At 38.3% G+C, this 20325-nt stretch overlaps 1 protein-coding gene across 2 annotated transcripts in view; it reads right to left on the bottom strand.

Annotated features, from left to right (window-relative positions):
* The window catches only part of LOC105253537 (MOXD1 homolog 2), a 204382-nt gene that overhangs the window by 44760 nt on the left and 139297 nt on the right, over nt 1-20325 (bottom strand). For both annotated transcript variants that reach the window (XM_025409984.1, XM_020028192.2), the window contains one exon: nt 7702-7851. In XM_025409984.1, coding sequence (XP_025265769.1) covers nt 7702-7851 — 150 coding nt within the window. The remainder of the gene's footprint in view (nt 1-7701; nt 7852-20325) is intronic.

The raw sequence follows: 20325 nt of genomic DNA, 5'->3' as shown, positions 1-20325 counted from the left end.
ACAATGTCGAATGCTGTATAGAACGAGGAATACTCTTTCCGTTTGTCATTGTAACTTAAAGGCAACACACTTCATGCTTTCAATATTTTTCAATCGTGCTCGATTTATAGATAATAGAATAAAACAGTTGGATGCAAAAGCGCGACTCGTTAAAAGTTTGAGGATTTATTCAGTGGCAAAATTACTCGCGCAATTCCTTTAAGCATAAATTTTACTTCCATAACTTTTATTTATTTTTTTTTTTCAAAATAAAAATAATGAATGATGGATATTTCAGGCGAGAATTAAGAATTTTGATATTCGATAGTACAAATTAAATTATAAGCGCGATTAAAATATATATAAAAAACATATTTTTTTCATTATCTCACAAACTCTCACTGGCATGTCAACTGTCACGCAGGGAGAGAATATCTTTCTCTCTCTTTGTCTCTTTATTATAGTTACTGGCGCAAAATGCAATACGCCATCACGTATTTCACGGCCGTATTGTCCATGTATGATTCCGGTTCCATCAAACCGAAAGTCGCGCTATGCCAGGACCAGCAATCGTGTGACGAAAGGCTATTTCGCAAATTGACGCGGCAATAAAAGTAACTGAGTGCGGCAATCGACGGTATACTGTTCGCGAAATTCCGTCGAAACGGCGTGCCCGCGTCGCCATAAATCTACCAAACAGATCTACCGTCGCGATACCCAACGTAAGTGGAGTAGCTAGGCATACGAGCGGTAGAGTTACTCTGTACACGTTACAAGTCGCCGCGATAACCGAGTCGAATACGTACGAGCGCCGTGAAATTGAAAAAAATTGATTAATTCCGCTCGCGAGGGAAAGTTTGAATTACTATCGCGGATCGGAGCTGTATATTTTTCCGTATGTCCGCGCATATACGTGTGCACGAGTACACGATCAAGTACGTGTATATCGAGCGTATTCTGAGCTTCGAACTTTGCACGCGTATTTTTAGACGAATCTGAAATAAAGTTTTTTCCTTCGTAAAATTTTAAACGCCCGATAATTATCGAATTATTGAACGTGAAGTTTTAACGAATTAAATTTGTGTAGAGTACGTATGAATGGAACCATGTCAATTAATTAGCGTAGGCATATGCTTTATTAGCTATGGTATAAAAAGTGTACAACTCATTTTTGTCGATTAAAAAATATTTAACGCTCCAAACTTTTTAATTTCTCAAATGGAATTTTATTCCTCCTGCAACTTTTTTATAAAAATCCTATTTATGCATAATTACTCCTTTTTATCAAATTTGCTGATAGTCAATAAACAATATATGGATGGTCATTTTTTCAGATAAATTTATCTATGAATTTTTAGATAAAAGTAATGTCAAATCGTTAATTGTTATTAAGCATTTAATATTGAAACTTCAAAAATTGCATATATAATCAAATTTTTGATGAGAAAATGTTACTTTCAGATCAATCTCAGAAAACAATTTCTCAAAGTTCAATGCAAAGATTGCGAAAGATATATCGTGATAGCGCATCGTTTTCGCTCAGTAAACTGGAGCAAACGATGCCGAGGTCACGAATGAGTGCAGTTTAACATATCCGTTCATCGTAGCTTCTCGGTAGAAATAACAACCAGTTATTGATTTCACCGATATCACTAATTAATTCGTTCTTAAGCAACCGCGCTTTTAAACATCACATCCAACGAAAATATAAAATAAACATAGAAAAAGTATATACGACTTAAAGATAAATGCACTCATTTTTTCACAACTATACAGGATGAACAAAATGCAAAATTCTTTCGTTAAATTGTACATAAATATACAAAACTATGCAAACATGCTAATTTCAAGCAATCAAGCAAATTTGTATTTTTCTGTCGCGTCAGAAAAAACAGATTCGTCCCGAGATACAGCTAAGAATAATAGATTCACCTACGATTCTCGCAGTCGCGTTTGTGATGCTCCATCATCTGGAGTAAAGATAAAGGAATTTTGCCAGGATAAAAAAAATTGATCGACAATTTCTCGCGCGTGTCTACGAACTTTTGTTGCGAGTTGCACGACTGTCTGCGTCGGTGGAAAGACGCGCGAAATTGGGTTACGAGTGTAACGACGAGTTAACCCTTTATAAAGCCATTCCAACTTCGCAATTGCACGCTGGCATTGTCCTTATTTCCTATGTAGTGTCATGCCGTGCCTTCCGCGCCTCGTAGAAACGTCATTGCGCTGTTTTAAGACGCTTCCAGCGTAGGTAAGGCTCTGTAGCACGAGACTTGCGGTAATATAATTCTGTTAAAATTGATACCACAATAAACAAACATGCATAAAATTGATAAAGTTTGTGCAAAGATACAAATCTCGCCGATAATCTCGATGTTTATGATTCTTTTATCAAATATCACAATAATATTTAAATAATATCCTTTGTATTATAATTTATATAAAGTTATTTATTATATATAAATTATATGTAAAATAATGTAAATATATGTAAAATTGTATAATTTTATATATATATTAAAGTTTATAATAAACTCAATACATCCTTCAAAGCTTGCGAGCGCGCGATTGTACTTTGCTATTTATTCAATTATTTTATTAATAATTCATTTAATTTACTTTTATTTTTAAAATTTCCATCCACTTTTTCTCTTAATATTCAATCATTAAATTTCCAATTAATATATTTTTTCATTGTTTAATCTAGCAAGTTTACCGTTTATCTTTTTTTTATAAAATGATTAAAAATTTATATTCTTTTATTTAACTCTACTTTTTATTATTAAATTGTTAAATTCTTTTATTGATTTTTCTTATCCTTAATTATAATTTTAATTTAAATTAATTTTAAATTATTTTTAAAACTTTAAACCTTCAAAGTTTATATAATTTATTTATAAATCTTACATTTATGTTATTTTAATTCTATTAACTTCTTTAAATTTACAATTTAAACATATGTTTGAAAACTAGATTTAATACAAACTTTCTATGTAAACGATTTGTAAATTGAGTCGCACATTATCCGAGATAGAATTGCTCGGCTGTGTATCGTACAATCATACGGATATTTTCATGTTACGAGTCCTTCAATTAGAATATCGTATTTTTCCGCAGCGAGATATTTTCCTACGATTTTCATCGATGTAACAGGATACGAAGATGGATGCTTACTTTTTCGACGAGATACACACGACGGCATGTTTGTTCCAGAAATACTTCGGCGGATACAGTATCGTCGCGGTGTTATCAAGGATCCCGTCCCCATTTGCGATCGACAGAAATCAAATATTGAGATCGCCTCGGGAAGTTATTACTCGGCGAGTTTCGTCTTTCCGCTCGTACTTTATCGCGGCGCTTATCTCAGGTTTCTCTCGTTTCGAATTTAGAAGCCGGAGAGATTTTCCGCGATCGCGTACCATAGGTCGGCAATTTTTCCGGATTTCCAATTGCCGTTTCCAAATACGAACGGTGAATTTTTCACGTCGTTCGTTCGTTTACCGAATTGCTAGCAGTGCTCGTAGCGTGCAATGGAGAAAATTAACTTTTACGCCGCGACGTTTAACACGTGGCGTTACGTCAAAATGGAAAAAAAATCGAGATATATAAACTATACAATATTCTTGTATAATATATAAGAATATTCAAGATGCATTTTTTTTAAACAAGCGATTCGTATCATATTTTACGCATTTTTCTCGTTCCACCCTCCTTCCTCTTGGGATCTCGACAAGGGTTGCGAGACTGCATTTTGCTATACACAAGCTCGCTGCATCCAGGGTTGTATCCCCCTCTTTGACGGAGAAAGAGAGGGAAACACGACACCACGCAAAAATATTATATCGGATATCGATATGTCGCGCGATCAGATAAGGGCCCCGAGAGGACCCCGCTGACTCGGTCGTTTTTCGTTTAGCGATGGAATCGCGGTTCGCTTCTATTTTCGCAATATTTCGATGACTCAACCGTCAGACGGACATTCTCGGAGGGGTGGCGTGTCCTGTTTCCGTCTCTCTTTGTAGAGAAACGACACTCGAGATGATCGCGAAGAATTCCTCAGGCGCTTCCGGAGGGAGGAGGTAAGATCGTCTTGGCACAGATTGGCGATCGGTCAACGAACTTGCTTCTTTCAAATTTTAATCATCTTGGACTATTATCAAAAACTTGTTTTATCTTCGCTCTTCGCACATATAAGTTTCTAATAATAAATAATGTATTTTACATGTATCGGAGAGAATAATATAATAATTATAAAGGGTGTCTACTCAAATCTTGTAAAAAGATTCCTTCATTTTCATGATATTTTTATTCAAAATTTCAGAGAGAATATTATATAATATTTCAAAGATTTTTTTTATACAATTTTCTAAAATAAATTTGTTTACTGCATGCGTTTTCTGATGTTTCTCATTTATAGGAAATAACAAGAACCTTTTAAGTTTTAAATGTCAGATTTGTAAATGTACTGAAAAAAACTGAATAGTTTTTTCGCAAGATAAACATTTTTCACTTCCATAATATTTTTATTTATCATTAAAAAAATTACGATAAAGAATATATGTAAAGAGAAAGATATATTTACATTTTAAACATTAATAATTCTCTTGTTGACTGTTACAATAAGAGCAAAATTTAAAAAAATTCTCTAACTCTCAATAAAATTCCATAAAAATTTTTTAATTTTTCAAGTATAAAAGAAATTCAAGTTTTTCATGTTTTTCCGGGAGTAGACACCCTGTATAACAATGAATAAGTATAGAATTAATTATACTATAAAATTTAGTTTGACGCTTTTTCAATAATTTGCCTTTTAATCGAGATATTATTCATATCTGTATATACCATGTCCACGTCAAATATCTTTAAAGTAAAAGTAATAAATGTATATTCTAATGTAATCCGATGTGAGCCTTAAATGACGCTGATGGATTAATCACGCTTCGTTATTCTGTTGCATAATATGAAAATAAATGGTATGTAGCACAAACTGAGAAAAATGATCCCTTAATCGGTATATTGAAAAAGGGGATGTTTTCCGTTGTTTAACTGATAATCCGTTAACTGAAAACAACGCTTAATTCAACGTTACGTAAGGGGAGGGAAAGAGGGGGAATTCGATTTACCGCGAGCGAATATTTACGAACACGTACGCCGTTTATCCACGTGGCATCGAGCGCCAATCGAGCCTCGATAGCGAGGTGGCTGCAGCGAATTATGCACGCGCGGGCAGACGATGAGATCGCATCGCATCGCATCGCATCGCATCGTATCGCAACGAGCCCGCCCGAAATTGATGCGCGATAATAATACGATCGGGTGGAAAATCGAACCCCGACGATTGTGTGTTAACCGCCGATTGTCGATAACGCGCCACGAGATTTCGAGAAGTGACGACGATAATAGGGCTTAATAAGTACATAGTCGAGAAGAACGCACGTTTAGGAGTCGAAAAATTCTTATCTCTCGAAAACTGCACGTAACGTGTACTTGAAAAGTCTAATCAATTTTAAGAATCAATATTTTTTTTTCATTCATCTGTGTCTATTTTCGGGAAAGACTGAGAGGTTTTGTTTTTTCGGATAAATTTGCTTTCTCGACGAGCATAATTAATGGGAAAATGAGAGTAAAGAACGTTTTAAAAACGTAACAGGAGCAAAAATAAATTCACGGAAGAATATCACATTTTTGCAAAAGTGTGCTCTGTATATTTCTTTTATATTGAAGCAAACAAAATACGTTACGAAAGCAATATTTCTATCGTACTTTTCCCCTCACAAACAAGGGATTGCGCACGTACTAAAACAAAATTCACGCAAAACACTGCGGTGATAAAATTTTCTTCTCAAAGACATTTAAAGGGTTAAAGGGCGCGCATAAGCTTGTAAGCTCCAAAGTTAAAGGCGCGCGATATTTTTTTACACCCCTACACCCTTCTATCTTTATAACCGCGTCGGACAAAATACTGCGTTATTGCTTGCCTTTATCCTCCCTGGGAATGTATCTTACGAAGCTCGGCAAGTTCAGATGTGGACAAAGCGAAAAATACCAGCCGCAACTTTGCACCCGGTAGTTTCCTCGATCCCGAGGAAGCTTTATTTTCGCAGGTCGCGGATTACCGAGGGACATAACTGCGTATCAATGACGCTATTAAGCAAGCGCCCAGCCTCTAACAGCTATAACGGGGATGAGGATTTAGAATTTAGATCTTCGGTGGCCTCGTCGGTTACCATAAATTTCGTGTTGCGCGGCTTAAAGCAGATCACAACACTCGCGTAATCTCTTTTCTTCGGGTTAAGCCCGTACCATCGTGCACCGAGGACGGGGACGGTTCTATCGCGCAATCTATTTCCGAGTTAATTACCGGCGAAATAAAGAAGTAGGTCGGACTGTCCTACAATGGAGTAACGAAGTATCGCGCGGGAAAATTGTGATAACGAGCCGAATTTAATTCGAGACACTCGGGGATGCAAACATTCGCGTCATTTTTTACGTAGGCTGATTTAATAATCAAATGCAGTAATTAACTGTACCTTTGTATTCAACAGTTTTACACGCTTCGACGAACTGGCGCGTACAACTTTTCCCACTAATTTCGAATATATAAGTTTGCGCAGAAAAAATTAGGTTCGCTTTAATAAAATGATAATAGAAAGAGTTTCCTGTTAAATTTCGGGAATAAAAATTTATAAAAGTTTTCTCTATTATTTTTTTTTCTAAATAACAAGATATTTGCATCTTGACAAGTTTATCTGCTCCAATTAGAAGATTAATATCAAACTTTATATTCGTAGAGAAGTAAATTTCTCGAAACTATTTCATCTCTAAGTGAATCTCGTGTTAATCTTTGTCCAAAGAATGCACAAGTGCATTTATCACGGCAAAAAATAACGCGAGAAAAGTTTTCTGTTAAATTTCGGGAATAACAATTTATAAAAGTTTTCTCTATTATTTTTTTTTCTAAATAACAAGATATTTGTATCTTGACAAGTTTATCTGCTCCAATTAGAAGATTAATATCAAACTTTATATTCGTAGAGAAGTAAATTTCTCGAAACTATTTCATCTCTAAGTGAATCTCGTGTTAATCTTTGTCCAAAGAATGCACAAGTGCATTTATCACGGCAAAAAATAACGCGAGAAAAGTTTTCTGTTAAATTTCGGGAATAACAATTTATAAAAGTTTTCTCTATTATTTTTTTTTCTAAATAACAAGATATTTGTATCTTGACAAGTTTATCTGCTCCAATTAGAAGATTAATATCAAACTTTATATTCGTAGAGAAGTAAATTTCTCGAAACTATTTCATCTCTAAGTGAATCTCGTGTTAATCTTTGTCCAAAGAATGCACAAGTGCATTTATCACGGCAAAAAATAACGCGAGAAAAGTTTTCTGTTAAATTTCGGGAATAACAATTTATAAAAGTTTTCTCTATTATTTTTTTTTCTAAATAACAAGATATTTGTATCTTGACAAGTTTATCTGCTCCAATGAGAAGATTAATATCAAACTTTATATTCGTAGAGAAGTAAATTTCTCGAAACTATTTCATCTCTAAGTGAATCTCGTGTTAATCTTTCTCCAAGGAATGCACGGGTGCATTTATCACGGCAAAAAATAACGCGAGATAAGCGCGACAAGTAAATCTCGCGTGCTCGCTTTTGTGCGCGCTCCGCAGGAGATTGTTCCGTGCCTTTCGAGCTGAATAAATCGCATCACCTACCGTGATCTTCAAGTCCCGCGGGTCGCATGTGTCGTATCGCCTGCTGAAACGAAGCACTGTGTGCGTCTTGTTCTCGTAACCCAGTAACAGCCGGTAATCCTGGCTCGAATCCATCTGCGGATCCCTGCTGCTGCCCTTCACATGCCGGTCCTGAAAACAAGCGACGACTTAACGTTAAAATCCATGCCAGCAATGCCATAGAATAGTCTATAATGCATCGTCGTGATGCTCACTCGAAAAGTTGGATCGATCGTTGCGGCAAAGATATTCTCTCGAAGGGAGACAAAATTCACCGGACTCGCTCGTACGATACTTTTATCATTATAGAAATTTTTCAGCACGCGATTTTTGACGTAGGCAAAATGAGGAAACGCAAAAATACGCTGCCAATAATTCTCGAGTTTTTATTATGAGGAAGTAATATCGACAATATCGGATATTCCAATATTGAAGCTTCATAACGAATGGATTAATATTGCTTGACATATATTCGACGAATATTCGTCGAAAATTCTAATATCGAATGACATGTCACGTGCGCGCGCGCGCGCGCGCATGGCACATACACGCACGTGTTACCTTTTACTTTAACAAATCGCGACGTGCAGCAGTTCCTCGACACTCATAATCTGTCAATTTTTTTTCCCGATCCTAGGACACGCGGAAGGCGAGATTTTTCCTTTAATCATCAAGGCGGAATTATCTGACAAGCGGAAACGTGTCACGATTATTCCATCCTGCTTGTATTAAATTTATCCGATGCCGTTATCGTTAACAGTTAATCGACTGATTGGTCGTACGTAAATGAATAGACCGAGCACCGTAATTTGCGCGGCCGACATCCTCATTCGAGCCGTGTTTACGACCACCTCATTCTGTTTCGCGCGCGAGTGACGCGAGATTGGATACAGACGCCTCTTGTAATAATAATCGATCTCCAACGCAATCGTGGACCGATCGTGGGACCGACGTTTGCCTTCCCATGCTAGACTATTCGCATTTACAGTTAACCGACACGATCTGTCAAGAACCGGCAATCCTGCGTCCTGCGACTCTCTCTCTCTCTCTCTCTCCCTTTAGTGAAAATATTAATTTACTATCCGCGATCCCCGCTGGCGACGTCGGCGAAACACATGGCTTCGTGCGTTTTCTCTCTTTTTCCTCTCCTCGCTAATTCGCTCCACTTTTCACCCACCGCGATTAACACTCTCTAAGCTCGACCCTCAGCGCTAACTTGGCATTTAAATCGCCAAGTTCTTTTTTCGCGATTTATACGCCGAGTTAGTATCACCATTAGAATTGCAGTGCTAACGATTTTTTATTCTGCTTTTCGAGCAAAGTGCAGCCCAAGATTCTCGCTACCTATCTGTTCTAATTTAAGCGATGCGACGTGAATTTATCTTGATCTTCGACTCGAAGATTTATTTTTCTCAGTTTAATGATTCGGATGTTCTTAATCCATCGCGTACTTTGATAGGGATTCTCTTTAAGCCGATATAGAGTCTGTACAATATTTCACATTTCCTGCGAAATTTTATGCAGGCATATTATCGTGCGAGGCTTGCTAAAACGAAATGTCATCTGAGAAAAAGTGCCGATCGAAAGGCAAAACTATCGATGCAACGTGCATCATAAAAATATTCGCCAGGTTATTATTTTAAATCAGAATTTTACGAGACTGCATATTATATCCTCGTGACATGTCCGACTACAAGTCTTAGTATGCCGTTTAAAAAATGTCAGCAAAGAGACGCGGTAAACAACTTGCTTCCCATGTTCTGCCATAAATTTCGACAATAAAAGTCGAATGGCCGAGCCTCGTAAAATATTACGTTTAACAGAATAAAAATATATTAAGCTGCTTACGCTCCGAGTATTTTATTCTTCCTCAACTTCAAGAAAGAAGAAACAAATTGCTGAATAATCAGAAAATGTTCAATAATAGCTGAATAATCGGAATAGCGGTGACTTTAAATTTTTGCTAATTTCCCAACTCGGCTCGGCCGCTTTGTTCCGAATACCATCGGCATCTTTTTATCGCGCAATTTCTTGCACGATACCGATATTAGAATGCCATTCTATCGTCTTACAAAGAAACGGCCGTTGCCGGCAAAAACGAGCGGCGCCGCGCCTGCTTCGCCTTTTCCCTCGCCGATCGAGTTTCTCGTTGGCTACGACGATCGTCGAACCGAGACGACTACCTTGCGCTCCCCGTTGCAAGGGAGACAAAGGACGAGAACTGAATGTAAAAGTTGGGGCGAATTTACACGGTAGACTCTCGACGAATCACTCAAAAACTGCGCAAAAACGGGACAAATCACGTAAATATTATTGTCGTCGAAAGATCATTGTTCGCGTCGAACGATTTTAGACACGGTTCTTCATTTTCACTCGCCTTGGATATTGAGAGTAAATTATGCAAAATAAAGCGAGATTTAATTTCACTTCCGACTGAAATTATCAAGATTATTTGCACGAAATGTGCTGGTACTGTTGGACGTTGCAGTTTCTCAATCGAGCTTCTTCATTGGACTGATCACACGCAATAACAACACAAATTGCGAGTTTCGCGTTCGAAGTGAGAAATTACGGAGTTATGAAACACGGGATGAGAAAGTTGCAAGTTGAGAATTCAGAGTTTAGAGAACCGACAGTTTACTCAGTCGAGAATTGAGAGTTTATAGTTGACGTTTCAGAGGGATATACAAACTCGACATATCTGCGTGTATGCATATATATATAGCGTAACGCATAACTGAATTATTATACAAATGGCGTACAAAGGACAAATCTTGCCGCGTCCTTCCTCCCTTAAACTTTTTCAAAAGCGGCGAACGTCCGGCTAATGTCGAGTAGCCCACTTTTAGCGCGATACACTCGAACAAAAACGCGTTCATCCAATTTATTTTGGATGATTCATCCGCGGTAATCATCGGGAGCGAAGCGTGTAAATTCGCCTTTAGTTAGGCGATCGCGAGCGAGCGGATCCGGGGACGCTTCTCGGTCCCTTAAGGGCCGAAGACGAGTTTTTCTGCCGAGATTCCGTGCCGTCGCCTCGATATAATTATCGCCCTTTCGGGAACAAGAAGCGCGCCGACGCCCCTCGAACGACTTTTGTTCCATTGTGAGGATCACCCCCCCCCCTCCTCCACCCCCCCCCGTCCTCCGCGGCTTTATTAAAATTTCATTTAACCGCGTACCTACGCGTGCTGCGTGACTCTCGACGAGTCACGCGTGTTATGTCGCCTCCACCCGGTATACACCGGACACCCCTTGTCCCTTATTCTTGCCCGTTTTTTTTTCTCGACTGCCCTGGTCTCACCTGGGCAGCGCTACGTCATTTTTGCGGCCGTCAAAATGCGCGAAGGAGAGAGAATAGGTACGGCTACGTCGACACGCGTTAGTTTCAGCGAGGCGAACGCGCGAAGGTACATATCTCGGTGAAGGGTGAAAAATGAGTGAAGAGCTGAGATTAAAGCGCCATGTGAACTAGACATTTCGAGCTTTCTCGGGCTCACGGGATATCTTTAGAAACTGAAAATTGCAGAGACTATTATTAAACTTACTTGTCGAATAATAACATTAATTTCGACATGTATTTAAATTGATTAGATTTTAATCAAAATTTGCATTTTTTAGTATCGTCAATTTAATACGAAGAATGTACTATTTAAGTCAGCAATGGAAGAAACGCTAAAATGAATCAATAGCAAATGATCACTTAAATTATATATAATATTATTGATATATTTTTTTAGAAATATATTATATATTTAAATAAATTAATTGATAAATAATATATTTATAAATTCAATTAGATGTACACGTAGCGTGATATCTATCCTATTTTTCCCTTTTGTAAAAATAAAAACGGAATTAATTATTACTTCGATAGTCGAGTCATTTTTATTCCATCGTTAATTTTACGCGACTGCATTTTTACGATTGCGAGTAATTCATTCATATGTTCGGCTGGCTCATGGCCGTGTATCTCGCAGTCCGAGTTCTTTTCGTAGTGCGACTGCCTGCGGACGGTATGCGGTTACTCAAAGGTAAGAGGACCGTCTCTCTGACGAAGGATTCGAATTCTTGCACAAGAAAGGGCTTTACCACCGGCGACGCCAAGGCTTTGAACCTTAGACAAGATGGTATTGCTCCCAAGTTCTGATGAAAAATTGAAAGAGAGACGCATGCGTCCGTAGTTAGATGCCTTTCGTATCTCGTAGCTACGTTATTGAGCCATACTTTATTGCGAGGAAGAAATATACTATATTTCTAGAAAATTCGCGAATCGACAGCAGCAATGTATTTGTGTACAAATATAAAAATAGCGTCGCGCATTATTTGAAAAATTCGACGTCGATCCTTTTTTCAATAAAAATATATTAGGTATCGTTCGATATTAATTCAATAACGTCTTAAATTTCGTCTCGCCTCTTATTATTGCAAAATTCCGAGGCTCGCCGCGATGGAATTTCCTCGCGAAGGAAAAATTCCTTGCGACATCGTCGACCGAACCGCGGATCGCATTATCATCGACCGCGCCATGAAAAATTACACAGGAAGGACGAGCGGTGCCTTGTCTCGGCTCGCAACATGCGCGAATTCGCGCGAAACGATGGAGTAATAAATAATTTGCGGACCTGTCTCTCTCCCTCGCTCCCTCGCACGCGCGTAACTTCTTCAATTTCCGCCCCGCCGTCAGAAGCGGAGAACATATTTTTTCCAACCCCTCCTCCCCGGACACCCTTTCCGCCCGCGATCGCTTACCCGAGACATGAGCGATCGAAAAGTCAGACCTCCCACCCGCGAGGTTCTTCCGATACACTCGACCTCCCGATTTTTCCATCAACCCCCTGCCTCCCTCCTTTGACGTTCTCGCTTACTAGTGAGAGCATTCAATCCTTTCCTTCCATCGAGCATCCCGCGACATGCATCATCGATTTTGCGGGGGCGCGAAGCTGTCATGTAGGTCCTGAACATTTTTAGTCTCGTGACACAATCTTATATTATATAAAAAAATATTTAAAAAACTATTCACATATTTCGAATCAATCTGTATTCTCTCTATAAAAATTTCATCGTATTGGTCTGGACTCTATACAAATTTTATCACTGAAATCTACATTCGTTTTTATTCTCTGATTATTTTTAATTCTGGAATAATTCTGTTGTACACTGTAATTTTTTTTTTTTATATTTGCCAATTTTTCTTTGACGATCGAGAACGGATATCCGTAGAGTACGTGCTTGGCCTCGATCTTTTTCTCTTCTTACTTTTATTACGCATTTATACATCTCTTTCGTGAAAATACGCTGCACAATCAGGATGAACTCTCGGGCTAGTTACGTTGCCCGAAATTGCTTGTTATTCGCGATTGGTTCTCGTACGTTCGTCACGACGCGAATCCGTGGTCGACGACCGATAAAAGGAAATCGGATCGGGACACGTATGGCAGTAAACTCGCGCAATGTACGGTTCTCCATTTCACATTGGACGTGCACGTGGGATACGAATTTTCAGCCGTAACAGCGAAGTGGTGACAGCGATGGCATTTCTTTTCTCTCTCCCTCTTTCTCTTACATCGCGCGATAGTTTTTCCGGAGACAGAATACATACAGCTGCGATGCATCCTATGGTCATTTACTGAAGAAAATCTTACAATGCAAAATCCTTATATCCAATTTTTTCATAATGATAAAATCGCAAAAATGCATTTTTAGCGAATTTAAATTGTATCTAGAATTTTAATTATATTTGTGAATTTAAGAAAAATTATATAAAAGTTGCTATGCATGTTGCTAAAGCATACATGGCATACGTATATTATGTATATAAGCTGTTTCTAAATAAGTGCGAAAAATTTTAGATGCTTCTTTGAAGGAAAATTTTTCATAAAAACAATAAGAATATATTTCTCTTTGAGGTTACACCCTCTCTGTTCAATTTTTTATTAGAAATTTTTAACGAGCTGAAAAAAATGTGATTATCTAAAAATTTGTATTAGAAAGTTTGATCTTCTTTAGAAACTTTTTTATTTCTTTTTCAATAATTTTCAAGAAAAAAAATATGTTATGCACAGCATCGTGTTAAATGGCATAAGTTTCGAGTTACGAGAAGTTGAATTTCTTTAGAATAAAACAGCTTTTTATTAATGGAAAATATCACTAAATTTTTCCTTGGAAGAAATGCAACTCCTCAAGAAGAGATATAAGAGTGTATCTCAACATTCTGTGCATATCAAAATTCTATTCTCGAATTGAAGAAAAAAAAAGAAATATACATTCCCGATAGTATCATTTCTCTACAAAAGAAGTTTGATAAACCAATTACATTCCAAGTCATATGCGATATTCTAATAATTAATTTTGCCTTCGTACTTTTCATATATAATACAATAGCCAGCCTGCGCTCCAGCGGACCATTAATATGATATATAATTACATATAAAATAAAATATATATATATATACATGGTAATAAAATAACGAAAATAATAAAACGATAATAATAATGATAATAACAAAGATACGCCGGCTATGCTTTATGATATCGGCTATTGATATTCATACGGCCGGATTAGTCTGTAATCGTCAAACATCACTGACATCAACAGGCATTATCGGCATCCAATTACGTCGCTTTGTGCATACTGGGAGCTTTGTTTCCGCGAATGTCCGTCTTTCCGTTCTATCGAGCACATCATACGAGAGAGCGTGCGATCGATGGCGTTACAGAGAGAAAGAGAGAGAGAGAGATAGATTGGAACGCGGATAGAGGGAGTGAAGGGGGGGGAGGGGAAGGGGTGATCCAATACAGTTCTATTCCAGGTAGGCCCACGCTGGCGCACGTACGCATTCAGTAACCGATTCCGCATACCGGACAATTATAGCAATTATGCCGACCCAATTCACCGCGCGCATTAATACTCCGTCGTGGTGTCGCCGATGTATCGGAGATATCCTACTGCGTCGATCAAACGGTTTCTCGCGAATCGCGCACCGAGCTCGGAGGCGAGTTACATCAATCTGCGAATCGCGACTCTCATTATATCGCGCGCGATGAAAACGAAACGAATCGCATTAATATTAAGCGGCGTTAAGGACAAAGCTGGCGCGTTATTCGTGTAATTAAACGCCCATTGTAGGGAATTCATATTTTTTTTCTAATTAAAAAACTATATAATTTTTTCGATACCATTATGAAGTAACTAAACTGCGCTGTTAAAAGAAACTACGACTGGTCGGAATACGGCGAGTCGAAGCAAGACATTGTTCGTAACAATTCGCACGTTTATTGTCCCGACAATTAAAGTTACTCGGGGCGGGAGACTGTTAAAACGAGTTTAAGTGCAGCTTAAAATGCAGAGCGGCGGGGCCGTATATAACGGGAAAGCACGAAACGCAGCGCATGAGCCCGGGTCACACAATCGACCTCCAAACCTTCGTGCTGCCTTCCCATGGTTACGCTGGCACTGGTGACTACGACCCCGAGAGATCCCGCGCACGTTAAGGAATTATGCCAATTACGAGCGTTCCAATTCGCCGTCTAGTGACAGCTTCTAATAACGAATAATGACGGTCCAGGGGTAAAATAAATTTCGCTGAAAATTGCGCGCGGATCGCTAAATCGCCCCGATCGTCGTCGATGTCGATCGCACACGCGAGGACGGGACACGATTCTATTCTTCCAGTACACAACGACCATAATTAGACCGCGAATACCACGGCAGAAAATCGACCACGGTACTAAAATGGTCTTCCGTTTCGAGGATATTAATTTTTTTCACAAACCTTTCAAAAAGCCCACTTTTAATCCGAATAATTGCTCTTCCGTGTCCCGAGGCAGTATATGACATGTATATTTCATTTTTTCGCCTCTTACACAATTTCAGTTATTACTTAATTCTTAATATATGTGTATCTTTTAATTAATTTTTTTCAACAATTATTTATTATTTATTATTTATTTATTAATATCTGTTATATCGATAACAGTCCCTATAAAATTTGATATTATTCCCTCGCAATTTCGCGTCAATATTTCTCCTCTTATTCAATAAAACTACTTGATTCGGTAAATACGCAAGTTCGATAAGTAGTGCTCGACGAAAATGGCGGGCGAAAAAAAAATTCCCTCGCCAAAAGGAAATTGGTCGCGCCTTGTTAGCGTAAACAATCGCGCTCGAAAATCGGCCAGGATTTCATTATCCTGGCAGTTGACGGGAACGAGTGCGCGCGCGCCTCTTCAGCATTCAAAAGTAATCCGAAGTCCGGAGGGCAGTGTAAATTGCTTTTCACGGCGTGAGGCTGCGGATGGGCGAGGGATCGGAAGATCTCGATGCGGCGCCGACTCCTTTGAGTGATGTGCAAATAGTCTCCCCTCTTTTCACACGTCCCTCTCCTTTTCTCTCGCCCTCCGCGCGGACTTCGCATCAATGATTGCGGCTCCCAAGGAGATAATCCTGGTTCGAGGATCCGGTTCTCGAAGAGATAACCCGAAGGAGCTCCTCTCTCGCCAGCCTGCCGTTATACGCGAGATATTTCAATGTTGATAATACAATCGAGAGAGCGACAAGAACTTTTGAAATGGTCGAATCTTTTTCTGCCGTTTTCCGCGTGCTTATTTATTTACTATCGCATGTAAATCGAATTTTAAACGTATAACGTATAGCGTTATAATGCACCGGGAAAAAGTTCTTCATGCATATTCTTGCAGTAAATCTTGGACGAAGAAGATGTAGTCGACGCGCATGGTCGGAAAAATCGACGAGAGATACATTTAGAATAAATATTTTATTCAAGAAGAGCCATATTATACTTCGAAATTCCAAGCAGCGACTTTAGACGATACCGAGAAGCGAACGAAAACAATTACTGATACGTGAGATAAGCAGAAAATTTCATGAATATCAAAAAGCGCGTGGCTGTGAATTTCATTCGGTTACTTTCGCGCATGAAAATGTAATTCGCTATTTATTGCAATACCATTCCGATCAACTTTTCGTCTTGGTTCTTTCTTGTGTTTTATAAAACCGATAAAATTTAATAAATTTTATATTCAATGTAAAAAATGCAAATAATTTATCATTTTTTAGAATAATTGCACTTAATAATAGCACTCATATATTTGAATGGACGATTAATCATCAGATATTAAAAGTATGTTATTTGTCATATTAGAAGTAATTAAGTTAGTCTCTTTACAGTCTCATTTATAGAAAAATTGCTGTGAAAGATAAATAATATATTTTAGTGCTTTTCATGTAAATATTTAATTTTATTTTAAAATACATAGTTAATGCTCATTCTTGTTTCCTTTTATTATATATAGATATTCTCATCTGGGAAATCTAGATTTTTTTTGAAGAATTCAGAGTTAATCTTTCTTAACAAATACTGAATATTTTAAATATTTAATTGAAAATTAAATTATTAACTGCAGTCTTTATTTTTTATGAAATATTTATCTTTCTTTTGACTATTATATCTTTATTAAAATTCCGAAATGTAAGATTCAATTGAAATTAATTAAATATATAATTTTATTTAAAATTTATGTGATAACTTATTTAACAAACTTAATATAATATAAAATAATTATATAGCTAAAAGTCTTGACATTTTTGTTACATAGCAAATTCATCGAAGAATATTATTTATTTAAAATTGCACATCATGCTTGGCAGTGTGTTCAGTCAATTATTCCGATCCTTTGTATTCACGCATTGGCATAATTTACCATAATATTATGTATATATATAACTATAGTAAATAATATATAAAATAAATGTGAATATTAACATTGTCAATATCTCTCTCATTGTCATCGAAATCTTGCGAATCGACTTTTGAAAAAGCGCATTTCTCGACACAAATGTAGTTTAAACCATCGTAGAAATGCGTTACGCACAGAGGTAACGCGACAAAACACACGAAACGCGAACTGGCACGTGACTTTGAAACCTGCGTCGCATTTTGCACGTGGTGCGCTTTTAGAGTCAGCAAATCGGAACGTGTACGTGTGGGTGGGAAACTTCGAAAGCCGAGGTATAAAAAATATAAAAGATGAAACCATGTGAAACCAACAGCATACATCGTTTTTATCTTCCGTGCTACAGTTGATTCGCGGCAACAACATTCACCGACACCGCATTCGGCAAACCGTGTCACGCTCCGCGGACGCCAAGTGCACATTCAACCAACGCATGCACGCGAATCGTTCTCTCGCCACTAAAACTATCGGATAGCGCGTAGCGATTCAACAACACGAGCGTAAAATGATTTCGGATCGATTCATTCATGAAAATCTTTGTTATAAATTTTACACGCGAGAGATATACACCCTAAATATACAATTTAAAAAATGCGAAAAAATCGCGATTCGATTGCTCTAGTTTCTCTAATCCAGTGTTAAAAATATTCAAAGGTCGGAACTATTGTTAAACTCCACCAAAACGGTGACAACTATGCGAGACCCGTCGAAAAAGCGATAGAAATAGTTGGCACTTCGTAAATTCTCGAAAATGCATTAAAAATGATTTAAAAATACTCCAAAAGCCAGGCAAAAATTTATCAAGAATTGTGGAACTGGATCGCAAAAGTAGAATCGAGAGAAATTTCCATTTTTGAATCGAAACTTTCAAATCTAAATTTCCTTCAAAATATACCAATGTAATTCTAACATTTTTTAGAGCGTATTTCGAGTCTCGCGAGGAGATGAAAACGCGGTGTCAGAAAAACGACCCCGGGAATGCCGATGCTTACTTCCGACCTCCGACCTTTCAATCCGCGCCCAATCCCGGACGTACAATATAACGTGGCCTTTACGCTCTCCGCGTCGCGTATTGTTCGCCTCGCGCTCCCGCAAGAAGCGAATGGAGAAAAGAAAGAGAGAGAGAGAGAGAAAGAGAGAGAGAGAGAGAGAGAGTGAGAGAGAAAGAGAGAGTCCCCGGTCGTCGCGACGCCGCGCCGCGAGTCTCGAAAGAAGTCATCAGCGCGCGATGCCATTATTCTTCCCGCCCCGTGCAGCCGCTTTTTCTGGATCGCGACTCGATCTCGGGCGTGCGACGCCCCCGCCCCCGCCGCCCGCTCACCCTCCACCCCCCCTTTCCGCCGCGCGCCTGCATTAATCACGAGACACCGGGGATATTATCGCGGCAATACGAAACGTCCGTCATTCCCGGCCGCCCCGTGCCCCTTTTCCCTTCGGGGGGAGAGAGCGAAGGGCGACTTTCCTTCTACCCTTCCCCCCCCCCTCTCGCACGCTATTCTGAGAGCGTTCCGGAGTGTAATGCGCGTTGCTCTCCTCTCTCGCGAACTCTTATTCTTTTTGCACGTGGCCTCGCCGCACCACGTGCTCTCCACCACGTTAACGACCACCGTCACTCCGGTGTAGCTTATATAGCGGAGACACGTGAAAAGCGCGACGCATTTAACAAATCCTTCTTAGAGGACGTAAGGATAATAAAATGACGATAAATCACACAGTTTCAAACGTATTGGATCTCTCCGGCTGGGATCAAGATTTATTAACGTCACGAGAGATTCGGAATTTTATTTATATCACTTCTCGGAAGTGAATGGATCCATTATTGCGTGCGTCTCTAGTAAATCAAATGATAAAAATAATATTTCGGTCAATTCGACTGTGTATTTTTTGTAAGCAGCCTTTCATAAGTGGAACTTTATATTTATCCTTTTGAGGACATCTATAAATTTAGAGACGAGTAAAAATGTAGAAGACGCAGGAAATGCAAAAAGGAAAAATGTAAAAATGAAAAATATATAAATGCGAGATTTTTTAAATAAATATTGCACCGCCATATGAATCAAATAATAATAGCACAGATTGTAATCATAAGTAAAAATCTTATATTTATCCTCTCGAGCATATCTATAAATTTAAATACAGGCTAAAATGCAGAAAATACAAGAAATGTAAAAAAAATATAAATGCGCGATATTTTTAAATAAATGTTGTATCGCGAGACGAATCAAATAATAATAGCAGATTCCTTTTTTTCAATTAAAACTGTAAAACATGTGCTATTTTCCGAAAGCGAGGATATCTCCAAGTTTAAATACTAGTTGAAACGCAGAAAATGTAAAAAAAATATGTGTGCGAGATATTTTTATATAAATGTCGTACCACAAAACGATAATCAAGTAATAATAGCGTGGATTCTCTTTGTCAACTAAAATTTTAGAACGTGCTTTTTTCTGAAAACGTCAACTCGGTCGAAGCTGAGTTCTAAAAAGACAATACTCGGCTGTACAATCGTAAAGTTGATTCGTGCAAAAAATGATAAATATGTTAAAAAAAAGATTAATCTCGAATCACTAAAGAGCATCCACCATATGTAACCATGTATTGTCCTCTCTTATCAATTTTGTTAAAATTCGTAGGGGGAGAGGACATGCATCCGAAATAATCCAAATATCTATCTTGACATCCGAAACAATTTCACTGATAAAACAGCCAATCGAGGCCTTGTTACTTCACTGTCACCCACAAATTGTTCGAGCACGTGGCGATATATCGTATCTAAAGCCAGAAGAGAACTCCGGGAAGACCCCTTTGTGATCGTAAATCGCTTTCCTGTGTCTCTTCTCATATCGAGGA

The sequence above is a fragment of the Camponotus floridanus genome, unplaced genomic scaffold (genome assembly GCF_003227725.1).
Source record: "Camponotus floridanus strain SB8 unplaced genomic scaffold, Cflo_v7.5 scaffold3, whole genome shotgun sequence".
Lineage (NCBI taxonomy): Eukaryota > Metazoa > Arthropoda > Insecta > Hymenoptera > Formicidae > Camponotus > Camponotus floridanus.
This window is presented reverse-complemented; position numbering and strand designations above follow the sequence as displayed.